The 19,754-nt window shown below is 36.0% G+C and overlaps 1 protein-coding gene across 1 annotated transcript in view; it reads left to right on the forward strand.

The window, feature by feature from the left end:
* MUC19 (mucin 19, oligomeric) overlaps positions 1-19,000 on the forward strand; it is a 92,879-nt gene extending 73,879 nt beyond the window's left edge. The window contains 16 exon segments of the mRNA XM_045165516.1: positions 1,393-1,446; positions 1,849-1,902; positions 2,772-2,825; positions 2,956-2,982; positions 3,468-3,521; positions 5,686-5,739; positions 6,202-6,255; positions 6,426-6,473; positions 7,961-7,990; positions 13,698-13,729; positions 13,818-13,980; positions 14,566-14,603; positions 16,169-16,283; positions 17,223-17,258; positions 17,880-17,988; positions 18,631-19,000. Coding sequence (XP_045021451.1) covers positions 1,393-1,446; positions 1,849-1,902; positions 2,772-2,825; positions 2,956-2,982; positions 3,468-3,521; positions 5,686-5,739; positions 6,202-6,255; positions 6,426-6,473; positions 7,961-7,990; positions 13,698-13,729; positions 13,818-13,980; positions 14,566-14,603; positions 16,169-16,283; positions 17,223-17,258; positions 17,880-17,988; positions 18,631-18,814 — 1,106 coding nt within the window. The 3' untranslated portion in view covers positions 18,815-19,000.
* Positions 19,001-19,754: the final 754 nt, after the last annotated feature.

Below are 19,754 nucleotides of genomic sequence, written 5' to 3' on the forward strand. Positions count from 1 at the left end.
CACCAACTTGGATGGATGTGGATTTGGGTGAACTCCAGGAGTTGGTGATGGACAGGGAGGCCTGGCATGCTGCAATTCATGGGGTCGCAAAGAGTCGGACATGACTGAGCAACTGAACTGAAGGTATAATTAAAAGTTATTTGATATGTTAATTACCATGCACAGATTTGCCTTTTTGGAAGATTAATTAGAGAATTAACTAGAGAATTGATATGAAGGAGAGTAGGAGGGTAAGTGTGGAGATGTCATGCAGTTTGAGACTGTTAGAAGTTAGGCATGATTAGAGACTGAAATAAGGCAGCGATGTGAGAAAATAGAAGGCAGAAGGATGATCAAAAGGAATGAGAAATATGTTGGCTCGTTAGAATCAATTTCAGTGTGGTGATGGGAGGGATAAAGGATAGCAAGGACTGTGGATGAATTCTAATTCATAGTTTGAGTGCCTGTGTGGATGGATGTTAGTGCCATCCACTAAATTTTGGTATATACTGGAGGAAGAAAAAGAATTATAACTGACAGGAGATATAGTGAGGTCAGATTTTTGACAGTTTTAGTTTAAGGTGCTCTGAGGTATCCAGTTAGTATGCTCAGCAGGAGTAATAAGTGCAGCCAGAATACAGAAGATAGGTTTCACTGGAGAGAGAGATTTTTTAGTGATTTACTTACAAATGATGTTTTAAATTATGGATGCTGGTGGATTTCCTTATGGTGAACATACATAGTGAAAAGAGATGAAAAATAAATTGAAACACGATTCCTTGGGTTATATAGGTGGGCAAAGAAGCCTGAAAAAGGGAAGAGTTGTGGTTCAGCAGTGTTAAGTCAAATCCATAAAGCAGAGTCTGGGAGTGCTGGAGACTGTATTGCTTCTGATTTAGGGATTCAGAATGTCAGATCAAACAGGGTCAACCAGAATTTGTGGGGAACGTAGGTATTTTTAATGTGTGTTTTTTTCTTTTCCTGAGAGCCTAGCCTTACAATTATAAAACTTTGAAATTAAAAGAACTGCCTCAAAATAATTAAAATTTCAAGATTCTTGATCCTTCTCATTTTAACCTTCAGGAGTCCCTCACATAATTTCGGGGAGCCAATCTACTATTAATAGAAGCAAAATATGTGAGGATGGGAAAGTTAAAAAAGTGAAGATAGGGGAGACATCCATCTCCATGATACTAATTCCAGAAAAGAAGGATCCCAGAAAACTGGAGTTTACCACAGGAAATGAAACATATCAAACAATATTTATTTCACCTTTTGGAACAAGGAATCCTAGAGAAGGAATGCAGTCTTTTACAAAAACACATTGTTTAACCTGAACCATGATCTTCATCCAATAAGAAAGTTATCCCTGTCCATTTTTTTTCCCTTCTTTTCTTCTCTCTCCTTTCTCAGGTATCACTGGGACAGGCTCTGGAACTACATCCTCATCTGGAGGTTTCAATGCAGGTAAGTCAAAAGTGAAAGGAATGCTCCTTTAAGTGGCTGTAGGGAGAAGATCATTGGAGAAGGCAATGGCACCCCACTCCAGTACTCTTGCCTGGAAAATCCATGGACAGAGGAGGCTGGTAGGCTGCAGTCCATGGGGTTGCTAAGAGTCGGACAGACTGAGCAACTTCACTTTCACTTTCATGCATTGGAGAAGGAAATGGCAACCCACTCCAGTGTATTTGCCTGGAGAATTCCAGGGACGGGGAGGTCTGGTGGGCTGCCGTCTATGGGGTTGCACAGAGTCAGACACGATTGAAGTAACTTAGCAGCAGCAGCAGCAGGGAGAAGATTATACACTGCTATATCATTTTCACATTTTCAAACTCCAGCTTCTCAATTTTTCCTCCTTTGCTCTTCTAGAAGCAACAACTTTTAAAGAACATGTTAGAACCACTGAAACAAGAATTTTATCAGGTGAGTTTTGCCATGTTTTGGATTCTCAATAATTTTTTCACCTGAGTTTACTGCATATGGGTTGTGAATGAAAATTAACATGGCTTAAAACTGGTTTCTTTTAATTTAATAACAGATCATAAGGACGACCTCTATTATCTCCTTGGGTTTTCATAGAGAACATACTATAGATGTAGTTCCTTAGATACATACTTTTTTTTTTTTGTGGTGGATTCATTTTGATATATGGCAAAACAAATACAATATTGTAAAGTTAAAAAATAAAATAAATTAAAAAAAGAAACTTACAGAAAAAAATAAATTATTGATTCAATTTCAGTACCAAAAAAAAAAAAGATACATTCTTTATTTGAAAATTTTCTCCCTTTGTTTTGTCAGGCAATAGCCCAGAATCAGTAGGGGTCACTAGTAGCCAAGAAGTGAGGGAAGATCCCTATACCAGATGCAAGTAAATTTGTTAATTAAGGCTTTGATTGAGATGCCTAACCCTTGATCACAAGTTTAGACAATTTTTTTTTCTGTTTTTTTGTTTGTTTGTTTTTGTTTCAGTGCTGGAAAACTGGGAAGTTAAGTCACTAGAAATAAATCACGTGACTATAGGACAGACATTCTCTCATTGGATAACAGACTCTAGATGATACTATATTTAGAGAAATAAGATCAATGGTACAAGTGTGACTTTTCCTCCTATATTTTATTTGAATAGTCACGAGAAAGTGTTTTGGAAAATATGCCAAGCTTAACATTTTGTGCAAGAAAAATTGTTAAACTGTTTTCTATTGCTTCAGAGAAACAGCACACTTGTCAATACAGTACTCTTCTTAGGGTGAGAAAGGTTTCGTGAGGCTCATGCTTCTCTCTTATTGTAGGTACCACTGGGGGAGCCTCTGGCACAACAGTTATTCCTGAAACTTCCAACACAGGCAAGTAAATATTTAATCAGTGGCTCCAAGCAGATACGTCTAGAAAAATAACAGCCCTTCTCTGGAATTTACTGTCTGTTGTAGCATCAGCACAGCAAGTTCTAACTTCAGTCTTCTTTGCCTTTCTTAGGGAGCACTGGAGTTGGAAGGCAAACAAGTAAGTGTCAGTGGTTCATATTTGTTGTGTTCTCAGTTAATGATTCCTATGCCTTTGCTTCATTCAACACAGGGGAATGTTTAAGGTAATGATAAAAGGCCAGTAAATGGGCAGAATCTTTTTAGAGCATGTCCTCTTCCAGCCATCTATTGTTTTCTTGTTCTGAGTTTCTGGGCTCCATGCAGAGCTGCCAGATAATTTTGTAAAAGTACACAAGGGCACTGCTACTAAAGGGAGGAGAAAGAGGCTGAAATCCAATCAGCATTTTTCAACAAGTTATAAAATCCACGTGGCTTTTTCTACTTAGAGGGGTTTTTTTCTGTCATTGTTTTTTGTTTATTTTTTACTTCATAAGTTTCTCTATGGGCTAACTACAACATTAGCCTAGATTTTCATCTGATTTCCTTTCTCTTCCTGTTATTGATCTTTGAGGCTAGCAATAGAAGCTATGTCTGATATGAAGTGTCCCTCATTTGTCTTTGCAGGTACTGCTGTGGTATCAAGCAGAGTTACTGGTGTCTCAGAAAGTTCCAGCCCAGGTAATGGAAATTACTAACTCTAATGAAGTTAACATGTTCAACATTCTTCTCCCCTTTAACGCTCAAGTGTTTCAGAAAAGGAATATTTATGTCTATCAATATTAAACTTGAAGTGTAAAAGAAAAATGGTATCAGATGGAGTTAAATAGCAAAGAAGACTTTAAGATCATGAAACAGAAGTCAAGAGCATTGCAGTAGGGTTGAGATTTTGAATTTAACTTTGCTGAAATAAAGAGCAGGAGAGTTTTTAAATTCTGGGGTGTACTAGTGGAAAAGTACCGGAGACAGTAGGGGAGAGGTTGGCCCATGTGATTAGGCAATCTTTGTTTGCTAATTGGTGCTCAAAGATGAAGTTAGTCTCCTACCTTCCCACAGTGACAGGAAGATGTGGGTGCTATTTTTCATTGCTTTTTCTTTTTTACAAAATTGTATTAGTTTAAGATGTACAGCATAGTGTGTCAGTATTTTCATAGATTATACTCTCTTTAAAATTATTGGAAAATAATGACTGTATTCCCTAAATGTATCTAGATAATATTTACTTATTGCTTATCTATATTATATATAGTAGTTTGTATTTATTAATCCCCTATCCCTATCTTGTCTTTTTCTTCTTCCCTTTCCCCTCTAGTATCCACTAATTTGTTCTGTATATCTGTGAGTCTGTTTCTATTTTGCTATATGCATTTTGTTTATTTGTTAGATTCCACATATAAGTGATGCCACATATAGTGTTGGTCTTTGCATGATATATTTCACTAAGCATAGTACTCTTTACATTCATCCACATTGTTGCAAATGGCTGAATTTCATTCTTTTTTGGCAGAGTAATATTCCAGTATAAATGTATTCTACATCTTCTTTATAATATTCTACTATATATGTGTGTATATAAAATTGTGTATATATACATATACATATATGTACATATGTATTTTTTCTACATCTTCTTTATCCATTTATCTGTTGATGGGCACTTAGTTTGTTTCCCTATCTTGGCTATTGTAAATGGTACTACTATGTACACTGGAGTGCATGTATCTTTTTGAACTAGAGTTTTTATTTTTGTTTGAATATACATCCAGGAGTGGAATTGTAGGGGCATATGGTAGTTCTGGCTTCCCTGTTCTGGCCATATGGTAGCTTTGGCTTCTTTAGTGATAAAGAAACTGCTTGCCAATGCAGGAGACGTAAGAGATGTGGGTTCAATCCCTGGATCAGGAAGATCCCATGGAGTAGGGCATGGCAACCCATTCCAGTATTTTTGCCTGGAGAATCCCATGAACAGAGGAGCCTGGCAGGCCCCAGTTCAAAGGGTCACAAAGAGTCGGATATGACTGAAGTGACTTAGCATGCACACAAGAGATTAAAGACCTAAATGTAAGACCTGAAACCATAAAACTCTTAGAAGAGAACATAGGTAAAACACTCTGACATAAACCATAGCAATGGTTTTTGGATCTGTCTCCTAAAGCAAAAGCAAAACAAACAAACAACCAACCAAAACAAACACGAATGGGATTTAATTATACTTAAAAGCTTTTGCATATCAAAATAAACCATCAATAAAACAAAAAAAAACTTGAATAGCAGACAATATTTGCAAATTATATGACTGACAAGAGGTTAATATTCAAAATATATAAAGAGTTCATAAAACACTCCCCTTAAAATTAATACTAGACAGCTAGGAAAACAGGATATATGAAGTAAAATAGTTCAGTGTGAAAATAGTGTTTGTCACTAATAGAAGGGCACTCTTAAGTGATAGTTACCAGGGTCACAGTGAAGGGAAGTGTCAGTCACTCAGTCGTGTCTGACTCTTTGCGATCCCATGGACTGTAGCCCACCAGGCTCCTCTGTCCATGGGATTCTCTAGGCAAGAATACTGGAATGGATTGCAATTCCCTTCTCCAGGGGATCCCAACCCTAGGGATCAAAACTGAGTCTCCGATTTTGCAGCAGATTCTTTACCATCTGAGACATGAAATACAATTCTTCTGTGAGCAAGGAGTTGCTGTGTTAGGGCCTACTATGTTTCAATAGCAGGAGAATGAATTGGCATTTGTAGGTGCTTTAAGACTCTTGTTCTATGTGAAGATGTCTTCAGATACACTCTTCTGCAACCAGAAAAAGTCCAGTGCTCTTTTCCTACTCATTTTAGGTACCTCCAAGGAAGCATCTGAAACAACTACTGGTCCCGGGATTTCTACCACTGGTAAGTCAAATAAAAATATATGAACTTTGCTTGGCGGCATCTCAGAAGACAGGACAGCTTATGTGAAATTAAACTCTAGCTTTTATAGTTCCCTTTACTCACGACTTTTGCTCCTCTCTTAGCAAAGAGAGGTTCTGGTTCTGGAATGTAAACAGACAAATACTAGAAATACAAACTCTTCAATGATCAATGTGCCTGTGATTTTATTTAGGGAGTTGAATTTGGGAGAGAAGGTGGTGGGAAAGAAACAGGAAAGAAAGACCAGGAAGATTATTCTACATTTCCTCATGAAATATGACTTGAATTTTACCTAGGGATTTTTTTTCCCCCTCTGGGAGTTTTTGGGTTAGGCTTTTACCAGAACTCCTTACTGGAAGTTATGACCTTGAAATCTCTGATAATGAGATTATGAAATGCTCAGGAATTGAAAATTCCTGAAATTTTTAATATTTCCTTCTTCAGGCTCCACTTCAAAATCAAATAGAATCACAACAAGCCCCAGAATACCCTACCCAGGTAAAATGAAATAACCCAAAGGCACTGGCATGAATTGTCTCTTCCACATGAAGCTTTCCTTAAGCATGAACGTGTCTGATCATTTGTGCAGGCATATGCACAGAAGCTTGGTATGTGTACATGCTCTCTAATAAATAAAATGACAACACTATCCTTTTGTTTCTCCTCAGAAACCACTGTTGTAGCAACAGGAGAACAAGAAACTGAAACTAAGACAGGTCAGTGTTGGAAAAGTACTAATTTCCTTGTCACTTATTCAACTAACATTTCCTTTAAGCTTATATTTGCTAGACTCTAGCAGCCCTTGACATTTTATTGCTTTGTATGTGTTGGTGGGGGAGATTATCATGGGCACAGATACTATAGTTTCAGGGTATTTAATGCTACTCAAACAATGCACAACAATTTTGGTCCTGGGAATATATTGAGACTGTTAATTTCTGTTTGCTAGTTGATAGGGCTGAGTGAAGACATCAGAGAAGAGATGACTGCATTTAATATTGGCTAGGGTGAGGAGGGAATTCTTGCCATATGGCACTTGAAAAGACAGAGACATGAGACAGCGTGAGGGACTTCAGGAATTAACCAGGTATTGGTATTGTCTGTATGAGTTTCAGGGAAGAAATGAGATTAGAAAGGTGAGCAGAGCAATGCTTATGAAGGACTTTATTTCCAAACTTAAATGAGACTTTATCTTCATAATAAATGGGATCACCTTAAGGATTTTGTTAAGAGGATGATATGATCAGATAAGTCTTTGAAAAATTACTCTGATAGAAATGTGAAGATTATAAGACTGTATTTTTTATTGCTTCTATTAAAATTTCTCCAGTGAACTTGGAATTCTGGGTAGGGAAATTTTTCTGCTATATTTATATTTAAAGATCATTTCTCTCTCCTATTGCTGTTTTCTGTTAGTCTGCTAAATATTTATAATTGGGAATTAACCTAGTCTCCCTTAGTAAAGAGAAGCATTTTATGCCCCAAACTTACACATCTTTAATTAATTTATTTTCTGTTTTTCTATACCTATTAGTTGTTGGGATCCTTTTAATTGAACCTTGAGAAACTTAAAAATTTCTCTCAAATATTCTGTTGCTCATAGTTCAATCTTCTTCTTTGTAGATAGAATAAAAATATTAATCTGATTTTTAGCAGTTTGAAAATAGAATGTGAAATTTATGAGTGGATTGTTGGGTTGACCAAACTTTCTGACATGGGAAGCCTCAAAAAAAGTAAGAAGTTTAAAGCATTTGGCAGGATTGAAAATAGAACAAGATTAAAATACTATAAAACAAAAAGAACATACAAATTCTGAGGGTATTAATACCAGGTAACACATAATATGTTTGCTTTATTTATATATATAGAAAATTATGTTTTTTATACTGAGTTATCCTTTTCTTTATTTGATTATTTTATTATCCTATTTATCAAGAAATTTTGAAGAGAAATTTACTTTGATTCTCATTCCTCCTTTTGATTCTCATATTTCCTTCCCATTGACATTTGAGATCTAAAGGAAACACTCTCTAATGGTAAAATATCAAATGCCATACGGAATGGAAAGGGAAGATTGATGGGAATATGTCTGCTTATAAGAATAGCAATGTGGCCATGTATTTTCAGTAATATATAACTATATTTACTCCAAACCTATTACAAAAACTTGAGAGACTAATATGAGGTATCTGTTTTTACATAGGATGTCCAACATCTCTTCCACCACCTCCAGGTAAGAATACCTCCACTTGAAAATCAAATCATTCTACAGTAATGATTCATCTTGTAAATCAGGCTTCAGAGGTCATACCAATAAAAGTCACTAGCTAAGGAAGTGTTGTAGAATAGGAAAACTTGAAGTGGATGAATTTAGCTTTTATTCACCAAATAGTGAATGAATGTCTGTTTCGTCACACACAAACTAATAAAGCCAAACCAAACAAATGTATTTTGTCTCTTAGTCAAAATAGAATTTACTTACACAATAAAGTGTTTCATGTAACTATATGATATCCTGATTGAAATATTGCCTTTTATTTTTTAAACTAGATAATTCCAGCTATTTTTGAGAACTGAATTTTAGCAACAAAAATTAGGAGTAATCAGAATTTAATAATTTTAGCAGACTTTGAGTTTCTCTAAAATTATCAAGCCAATGTGGTGTGCTTTCTATTAAGTGGTGAAATTACAAAAAATATCATTTTCTAATATTAGCATACAGTGGGAGAAAGGATATTTTCAAAGAAACAACATATACAGGGTTATTGAAAATTGTTTCTTTGAAAATATCCTTTCTCCCACTGTATGCTAATATTAGAAAATGATATTTTTGGGGAACACATGTATACCTGTGGCAGATTCATTTTGATATATGGCAAAACCAATACAATATTGTAAAGTTAAATAAATAAAATTTAAAAAAAGAAACAATTTTCATATAAGGCTGAAAATAAATTTCACTGTGAAATATGTGACCTATGTATTATATAGCCAACACATGCTATGTGTTACACATCTTACATATATTGTATACTTTGGAAGGATTCTCAAGTATTTCATTAGAGAACTGGAATTTGAGAACAGTAAGTAAGCTAGTTTAGGGTATATACATCAAAGAAGAGAGACAAGGTTGAGATGATAGACTGGAGACACGTTATGGCAACCTTAGAAGCCAGAATGCTAAAATAAAATATTTAGTTTGCAGGACTATAAGAAGTACCTGATCAAGGCAATGATGAGATGAAAAGTAGGCTTTAGGAAAACTATCCTACCTGTGACATAGAGAATTGACTGGATCAGGAAGAGGTCTGAGTCAGAGCAACCCATAAAAAAGCCAATTATGCCACACCAAAAATACTAAGTTCCTAAAATAGTATTATAATAAGTAAAACCAGGAAAGGAAGGGATTCAAGTGAGGATAAAGATACAAGATTTTGCAGTAGGTTCAATGCCAAATGATGAGAAGGGAAACGATTAAGATGACTTCTAAGTTTTAGGCTTAAGTAATTAAAAGAATAGTTTAGGCCTTAATAGGAGATGGGCTTCTATGGTGGCTCAGATGGTTAAGAATCTGCCTACAATGTAGGAGACCTGGGTTCAATCCCTGTTGGGGGAAGATCCCCTGGAGAAGGGAATGGCAACCCACTTCAGTGTTCTTGCCATGGACAGAGGAGCCTGATTGGCTACAGGCCTTGGGGTTTCAAAGAGTCCAACAAGACTGAGTGACTAACACTTTCACTTTAATAAGAGGTGGCCAATTTAGAAGAAAAGCTGGTTTTGAGGAAAATACGATTTAATCTGTTTTGTGCACATTGAGTTTGAGGTTCTTTAAAATCTGCTGGGGTGCTGTTTATTAGGCTGAGGGAGATCTGGGTCTATAGGCCATAAGAGATGTCTGTTCAGAAATTTGAGAGTATTCACTTGACACTTCGCACAAGAGAACCCTGGGCACTAGGACCAAGGAGGAAGGAACAGTGACACCACAGGAGACTTGGCTGTGGGTGTCTGGGAGTCTCCAGCAAAGATGTGGGTCAGTGGTGGCCTGCTGCAGGATTGGGGGCACAGTCTGTAGCAGTACATGCATGGGATGTTTTGAGGGAAGTCACCATTATCTTCATTACCTCCACCATAGTTTAAGTGTTAATTGCTCAGTCTTGCCCAACTCTTTATGACCCCATGGATTGCAACCCACCAGGCTCCTTTGTCCATGAGATATTCCAGGCAAGGATGCTGGAGTGGGTTGCCATTTCCTTCTCCAGGGAATCTTCTCAACCCAGGGATCCTGGGTCTCCTGCACTGCAGGCAGATTCTTTACCAACTGAGCTACAAGGGAAGCCCACCATAGTTTGGCCCCAGGTAAATAGTAGGGAGGGAACACAACTCCACCCATCAACAAAATTGGATTAAAGATTTACTGAGCATGGCCCCACCCATCAAAACAAGATCCAGTATCCCCCTCATTCAGTCTATACTATTAGGAAACTTCCATAAGCCTCTTATCCTTCTCCACCTAAGGGCAGACAGACTGAAAACCACAATCACAGAAAACTAACCAATCTAATCACATGGACCACAGTTCAGTTCAGTCGCTCAGTCCTATTCAACTCTTTGCAACCCCATGAATTGCAGCATGCCAGGCCTCCCTGTCCATCACCAACTCCCGGAGTTCACTCAGACTCACGTCCATTGAGTCAGTGATGCCATCCAGCCATCTCATCCTCTGTCATCCCCTTCTCCTCTTGCTCCCAACCCCTCCCAGCATCAGAGTCTTTTCCAATGAGTCAACTCTTCTCATGAGGTGCCCAAAGTACTGGAGTTTCAGCTTTAGCATCATTCCTTCCAATGAACACCCAGGGCTGATCTCCTTCAGAATGGACTGGTTGGATCTCCTTGCAGTCCAAGGGACTCTCAAGAGTCTTCTCCAACACCACAGTTCAAAAGCATCAATTCTTTGGTGCAGAGCTTTCTTCACAGTCCAACTCTCACATCCATACATGACCACTGAAAAACCCACAGCCTTGACTAGACAGACCTTTGTTGGCAAAGTAATATCTCTGCTTTTCAATATGCTATTTAGGTTGGTCATAGTTTTTCTTCCAAGGAGTAAACGTCTTTTAATTTCATAGCTGCAGTCACCATCTGCAGTGATTTTGGAGCCCAAAAAAATAAACATGGACATCACCAGATGGACAACACCAAAATCAGATTGATTATATTCTTTGCAGTCAAAGATGAAGAAGCTCTATACTGTCAACAAAAACAAGACCAGGAGCTGACTGTGGCTCAGATCATGAACTCCTTATTGCCAAATTCAGACTTAAATTGAAGAAAGTAGGGAAAACAACTAGACCATTCACATATGACCTAAATCAAATCCCTTATGATTATACAGTGGAAGTGAGAAATAGATTTAAGGGACTAGATCTGATAGATAGAGTGCCTGATGAACTATGGACAGAGGTTCATGACATTGTACAGGACACAGGGAGCAAGACCATTCCCCAAGAAAAAGAAATGCAAAAAAGCAAAATGGTTGTCTGGGGAGGCCTTACAAATAGCTGTGAAAAGAAGAGAAGTGAAAAGCAAAGGAGAAAAGGAAAGATCTAAGCATCTGAATGCAGAGTTCCAAAGAATAGGAAGGAGAGATAAGAAAGCCTTCCTCAGTGATCAATGCAAAGAAATAGAGGGAAACAATAGAATGGGAAAGACTAGAGATCTCTTCAAGAAAATTAGAGATACCAAGGGAACATTTTATGTAAAGATGTGCTCAATAAAGGACAGAAATGGTATGGACCCAACAGAAGCAGAAGATATTAAGAGGTGGCAAGAATACACAGAAGAACTGTACAGAAAAGATCTTCATGACCCAGATAATCACAATGATGTGATCACTCACCTATATCCTGGAATGCAAAGTCAAGTGGGCCTTAGGAAGCATCACTATGAACAAAGCTAGTGGAGGTGATGGAATTCCAGTTGAGCTATTTCAAATCCTAAAAGATGATGTTGTGGAAGTGCTGCACTCAATATGCCTGCAAATCTGGAAAACTCAGCAGTGGCCACAGGACTTGAAAAGGTCAGTTTTCATTCCAATCTGAAAGAAAGGCAATGCCAAAGAATGCTCAAACTACCACACAATTGCACTCATCTCACATGCTAGTGAAGTAATGCTCAAAATTCTCCAAGCAAGGCTTCAACAATATGTGAACTATGAACTTCCTGATGTTCAAGCTGGCTTTGAAAAGGCAGAGGAACCAGAGATCAAATTGCCAACATCCGTTGGATCATCGAATAAGCAAGAGTTCCAGAAAAACATCTACTTCTGCTTTATTGACTATGCCAAAGCCTTTGACTGTGTGGATCACAATAAACTGTGGAAAATTCTTCAAGAGGCAGGAATACCAGACCACCTGACCTGCCTCTTGAGAAATCTGTATGCAGGTCAAGAAGCAACAGTTAGAACTAGACTTGGAACAACAGACTGGTTCCAAATCGGGAAAGGAGTACATAAAGGCTGTATATTGTCACCCTGCTTATTTAACTACTATGCAGAGTACATCATGGGAAATGCTGTGCTGGATGAAGCACAAGGTGGAATCAAGATTGCCGGGAGAAGTATCAATAACCTCAGATATGCAGATGACACCATCTATGGCAGAAAGTGATGAAGAACTAAAGAAACTCTTGATGAAAGTGAAAGAGGAGCTTGAAAAAGTTGGCTTAAAGCTCAACATTCAGCAAACGAAGATCATGGCATCCAATCCCATCACTTCATGGCAAATAGATGGGGAAACAGTGGAAACAGTGGCAGACTATTTTTTGGGGCTCCAAAATCACTGCAGATGGTGACTGCAGCCATGAAATAAAAACATGCTTACTCCTTTGAAAGAAAAGTTATGACCAACCTAGACAGCATGTTAAAAAGCAGAGATCTTACTTTGCCAAGTGAGGTTCATCTAGTCAAGGCTATGGTTTTTCCAGTAAGTCATGTATGGATGTGAGAGTTGGACTATAAAGAAAGCTGAGCGCTAAAGAATTGATGCTTTTGAACTGTGGTGGTGGAGAAGACTCTTGAGAGTCCCTTGGACTGCAAGGAGGTCCAACCAGTCCATCCTTAAGGAAATCAGTCCTGAATATTCATTGGAAAGACTGATATTGAAGCTGAAACTCCAATACTTGGGCCACCTAATGTGAAGAGCTGACTCATTTGAAAAGACCTTGATGCTGGGAAAGATTGAAGGCCAGAGGAGAAGGTGACTACAGAGCATGAGATGGCATGCTCAATGGACATGAGATTAAGTAATTTCCGTGAGTTGGTGATGGACAGGGAAGCCTGGTGTGCTGCAGTCCATGGGGCCACAAAGAGGCAGATATGACTGAGCGACAGAACTGAACTGAACTTGACATTTAGTGGATGCTGTAAAGATGGAGAAAAGTATCAGAGGAAAGAATAGAGACAAAATGAGAGGGATGAGAAAGATCTGCTATTAGAGAGGAATTTCTGAGTGTTCAGTCTGAAGGAGTAATATTTTCAAGGTGAGAATTTTAAAATGTTAGCTATTGTAGGGAACTTGAAGAACTGATAAGGAGACCTTTAGACTGATAATTATGAGGTCTTAGTGAATTGTAGGATTGTGAAGTCAGAAAGTGAAACAAAAGGTGAACAGTAGCCATAGATTTATTGACCACTGACAGGAGAGATCAAGATTTATCCTTTCTGAGGAGTGTAAAATTAGGAAATATATATATGCTTGCTAGGGACAGTTTGCTCAAAGTAGGTGGATGTGATTTATTTACCTTAAGGCACCTTACAGCCCTTCACAATATATCTCTGAAATCCTAGTGCCAATTCAGGTTTGGTCAACCTGGTGGTTATCTACAAATAGCAGACAGTTATATTTTGCCAAATTTAATTAGCATTTGTCATTTCATGCTAACAGCTTGTTATGGTCCACTGGGAGAAAAGAAATCAGTAAGTACACACTTTGTCTCTACTTTAATACAAATTTGCTGTCATTCATATGTTTGAATAGAAGTCTAAATTTGGATTGTATTTGTAGCCTGGAGACATATGGACTGCCAATTGCCACAAATGCACCTGTACTGATGCAGAGACTGTAGACTGTAAACTCAAGGAGTGTCCTTCTCCACCCACATGCAAACCTGAAGAAAGACTTGTAAAGTTCAAAGATAATGATACCTGCTGTGAAATTGCATACTGTGGTATGTATTCATAATACCTTGTTTTCTTTTCTACTTTATTTTATTGAGACATAATTGACATAAAACAGTATTAGTTTCAGGCATACAATATAATGATTCCATATATATATACAAGTATATATATATATATATATATATATATATATATATATATCAAAGTGATCACCACAGTAAGTCTAGTTAACACCACCTATAGTTACAATATTTTTCCTTGGAATGAGAACTTTTAAGATCTACTTTCTTAGCAATATAATGCATTATTTGATTTGAATTGAATATTTCTTTACTTATTCGTATATTCAAGAGATATTTATTGAGCTACTAATCTGAGTCAAATAGTTGATAGGTATGACAAATAGCAATCAATATTTGCCTCTTAAAACTTACTATCTTTTGAGTAGGAGAAACCTAGAATTAACAGTTATGAATATAATCAGTAGATTAAAAGGAGATGATGGTGTTATGGGAAGAAACTTTATAATGTTGCCTTGTTGACTGGTAAATATGATCTCATATACAATTTCTGTTTTATAAATAAAAAATTACAATGTTTGTCTTAGGGTAAAATATGTATTTGTTTTTCAGAACCAAGAACATGTTTATTTAACAATAATGACTATGAGGTAAAGTTATTTCTACTTTAATATACTTTTATTATCATAATTAAGAATAAATGCAGAGTCTCTCAGCTAATACAAAAAAAAATCATATGTAATGGTGGGGTGGAATCCATTCAGTGTTTACCCATATTCATTTCAAAAGAAAGGTCAAATGTAACATCTACCACAACTTGCTTCAAAGGGGAACAATATTCTTGGTCATTAATCTAACAATGGAGCTGCTGAACAGAATTTCCCATGGGTTTCCCCAGGTGGAGAAGACATATAACATTCAAATCAATGAACAGAGTTAAACTGTAATTATAATCAGAAAGATCTAATGGCTGAATTGTCAGAGATCAAATAGGAAAAAATCAGAACTTCATTATGAGGATATTATAGCACAGTATATTCAGGGCTGATCTGACAACTGAGTTGACATATTGGAAAGCAATTTAATTTTTTTAGAAAAAGTATCCAAAAGCCATAAAAAACATGATTCTCAAATTGATAATAATACATGTGAACTGGTGACACTAAATATTACAAGAACTAAATCTAGACTAAAATAAGTGGTATGTTAGGAAATACATAAAACAGAGCCTATAAGTTAATAATAATTTAATTTGGTTAAAGTTAATTTAATTTAATAATTTACTTTGGGGTTTCCTTGATAACTCAATTGGTAAAGAATCTGCCTGCACTTCAGGAGACCCTGGTTAAATTCCTGGGTTGGGAAGATCCACTGGAGAAGAGATAGGCTACCCCCTCCAGTGTTATTGGGCTTCCCTTGTGGCTCAGCTGGTAAAGAATCCACCTGCAATGCAAGAGACCTGGGTTTGATCCCTGGGTTGGGAAGATCCCCTGAAGAAAGGAAAGGGTACCCACTCTAGTATTCTGACCTAGAGAATTCCTAGGACTGTATAGTCCTTGGGGTATCAAAGAAATGGACAGGACTGAGTGACTTTTACTTTACTTTGGTAACTCATTTCTTATACTCACATTTCTACTTGGGCTTCTTAAATTTTAGTTTCTAAAGGTGATCTGATGAAAATCTATGACAGTTTTGGAATATAAAATATGATGATATTTAAAGAACAAAGCAAAATTATACCTCTAATCATTTATATGCAAAACAGTTGAAATAATAAAATTTGAGCTTACCTGAAAGTTCACTTTGTGATTTGAGGGAATTTCCCAAACTGATGTTTGAATTTTGTACATAAAGTAATTATAAAGCAATCTGAGTAGCAATCTAGAGAGCTTTAAAAGCATAAAAACATAAGCAAAGGTAGAAGATATATTGTGAGATTTTTTTAAATCCTTGAAAAATATCATAGAACTACTGTAGATGAATATTAATTTGAGGATTGAAAATCTTGACACATTCTGTGCCCTCAGTGAAGATCTTTGATTATTCATGGAAGTCTTTAACCTACTTTTTCTTAAATATTAATCTAATGGCTCAAAGTGTCTCTGGAAATTCACTAAACATTACAAATTTGAAAAAATGTACAGGATTTATTGTCAACCTGAAACAGAAATGAAGATCAATAATCATTAGTTCCCTCCTCCTCTCCACCTTCCAGGTTGGTGCTTCATTTGCTGACCCTAACAACCCGTGTATCTCTTACTCCTGCCAAAACACTGGTTTCGTTGCTGTGGTTCAAGACTGCCCGAAGCAGACCTGGTGTGCAGAAGTAAGTCATCTTCTTAAGTAATAATCAACAAGATTCACTTCTTATGATAAATATAAATACATCTAGTCTTATTCATAAAAGTCTTTGCCTAGCAATAGACATAAATCTCTTACAGATTTCATTCCAGTTATGTCATCTACCTTTAGTTGCAAAGTACACTTTTCATATCAAATATGTATTTGCAGGCTCTATAAAGCTTAATCTAGTGCTATTCTAGAAGTAAGTTACTGTAGAAAGACTGTTGCTATATTTTAAACAACAACAACAAAAAGCTAGTATTTTTCAAGGTCATGGCTTCAGGGTAATAATTTTCTATAAAAGAACACATTTTAAAATAGAATCACCTAAGTGTGTACAGTTCAGATTGCTCTTTGTGTCACAGTTTTTATCCCCTGAAAATAAGATGAGGGTTTTGCTTTAATGAATGCGTAAGCTTAAATTATTAAGGAAGTTTTAAATTTCACTAATTTTTTTCCTGAAGATACAATTGATAACATAAAGTTTTATTTTAGACTGCCAACTTTGGATTTCAACATTTACTGAGTTTTTACTTCAGAGAGTTATAAGTTTGAGATTATAATAATGTAAGGTACAAATCTTGCTTGTGAGAAACTTAAGTGTTGAGTCATAATGTCATTATTAAAGTATATTTTTCAATTAAGGGAGAAGTATTCTTTTATTCTTGGGCATTTTATTTTAAAGAGGAATTTAGTTTAAGTGTTGTTTTTCCATTTCTACCCACTGTTGAAAAGTTTGGTGTTAATAGTCTCACTTTTATTACTATGCTTTCCTCTCTGTGTTGATTGGATCTGAGATCTTTATGTTTATTGTTCCATTCCTTCCTTTGTAATGCTATTTCAATAAGTTAACAAATGCTATATTATTTATAGAAAAATACAAGATTTTTTCAGTCATTTTCTTTTTCTCTGACTCCTATAGGAAGACAGAGTCTATGATTCAACAAAATGTTGCTATACATGTAAGTAAAATTAAATTCCACATATGAGAGAAATGTAAATTGTTAACAAAGATTTAGTGTTTCTTTAAAACAAAATGACAGATCATTAATACAAAGTCTCCTGTGTTTTTAACACAACCAGTAATCTAACCCATATGCATACTGATGATTAATATAATGCATTATATTTTCTTACTCATGTTGGTTGCAACACTCTTCCAAGTAAAAATCAGTGATGTTTACAAGGGTGAAAATTTCATTTTCATGGAAAAAGTTTTGTTTGCTCTCCTAACATTGGCAAATTATATTGTAAATTGTTGTATTAGATCATAAGGATGATCAGCAATGAGAAAATAGATGTGCAAAACGACCATCCCCCCCCTTTTCCTCCTCTCCTCTTTCCTCCTTCCTCTTACCTTCTTTCCTTTCTTTTCCTTCCCCTTCTCCTATGATAGTAATAATAGAATAATAATAACATTTATTGAGTATTACCCTGGTACCTTGTGCTGGGTGCTGAGATAGTCCCTCCATACCATTGTGAAGTATTTGTTATTATTCTCTACTTTATGATTAGGAAAATTGAGACTTAGCAATTGTTAATGTTAAACCTCATTTCTGACTCTGTTTTCCATTTTGTTTTAGGTAAACCTAATTGCAGATCTTCATCCGTGAATGTGACTGTTAACTATAACGGTTGCAAGAAAAAAGTTGAGATGGCAAGATGCACAGGGGAATGCAAGAAAACCATCAAGTAAGTTTCTCTTTGTATACTGTTTGTTAAGTTTGTAGCATTGTGGAGAAAATTAAGCTTTGAAAACATTACATGAACAAATATTTACATGAGATCTAATTATCAGGACCTGATTCAAATAAAATATTAATATCTACAAAATAAAATAAACACTTTAAATAGTAATTAAGCATTTTGAAGTTGTTTTCTATATAAGTCAGACATAATATGTTTATGGTAAATGTATTTATTTTCATAAAGTGATTACAGACATAAGTCAAGCAAATACTCTTGCCTAAAAGTGCCTAAAAATGTCACTTGCATTTTAAACATAGCATATATTACATGTTTTTCCTTTTGTATACTTTCACATGTAGATTAATATATGGAGAATAATAATTTGGTATTAAGTTGTATATTTTTAAAATGTTCTGTTTATATTTTTGTACCATATTGCTCTAACTGTGAGGTTGCTATCTTCACTGTTTTGGTCTTATATACAAATTACTATGAATCCATAGCAGAAATATACAATAAAGGCAAAGAATAAATTGGCTAGAAGACTTGCTAAATCATTTAGACAATTGGAATCTGAGCATTGATGTCAATTTATTTCAGAAAGCATTCTGAAAATATTTATTACTGAACTTTTTTTTCTTTTAGGTATGATTATGATATCTTTCAGTTGAAAAATTCATGCCTTTGCTGCCAAGAAGAAAACTATGAGTATAGGGAAATTGATCTTGACTGTCCTGATGGTGGTACAATACCATATAGGTACAGGCATATCATTACATGTTCCTGTTTAGACATATGCCAACAGTCTATGACTTCAACAGTCAGTTAATAATAAATGGCATTACCTTTCCTGCTGTAACAGACCAGGTATTTATTTTATAAGTGAACAAAAATAATGACTAAATTGTGAAAATAACTAAACATTTACATATTGCTCAAAAAGTGAGTTGTCATTATGAGGTTTTTTGTTCTTTGATTGACTGGATCTAAAAAATAAATACAACTTTGCAAGCAATTAGTGAACGTGTGTATTTATTTGGTAGCAATAAGAATTCTGGAAGTCAAGGAGAAACTGTCATGTCATGGCTCTTCAGTATATTTGTCTTCTATTCTTCATCTGGATGAGGCCATTATCCTATTTTGTTCCTTTACTTCATGGTTAAGCTTATGAAAATGTGAATTTTGTTCATCACCCCTTTCATCTATGACACCTCCCTCTGCTTAGGATACTGGTGACCTTCTTATGATTTTTTCCTGTAGGTTCTGATATCATTTTCACTCTTCCATTCTTGAAACATTTTTCTTGCAGTTTCTATGACATCATTTTTAATTAGCATTCCTATATTCTGTGGACACTTTCACTTTTGCCAGTCTTTTAAATCTCAGTCCTCCAAAGTTGTATCTCCTTCCTCTTCTCATTTTACTGAGGCTCCTTGGAAGATTTCATCAACATAGGTAGATGTGTTTATACATTGAATATTTCCAATCTATGCCTTCAGCCCTAAGCTCTTCTTTGAATTACATCAATAGAATTGCATTGATAAAACTGAATTTACATCTCTAACTGGACATTCTGTGCATGGAAGCTAAGTTGCTTCAGTCATGTCTGACTCTGTGTGACCCTGTGGACTGTAGCCCACCAAGCTCCTCTGCCCATGGCAAGAATACTGGAGTGGGTTGCCATGCCCTCCTCCAGGGGATCTTCCCCACCCAGGGATTGAACCTGCATCTTTTACATCTCCGGCATTGGCGGGCGGGTTCTTTACCAC

Source organism: Bubalus bubalis, chromosome 4 (assembly GCF_019923935.1).
Source record: "Bubalus bubalis isolate 160015118507 breed Murrah chromosome 4, NDDB_SH_1, whole genome shotgun sequence".
NCBI classification, from domain to species: domain Eukaryota; kingdom Metazoa; phylum Chordata; class Mammalia; order Artiodactyla; family Bovidae; genus Bubalus; species Bubalus bubalis.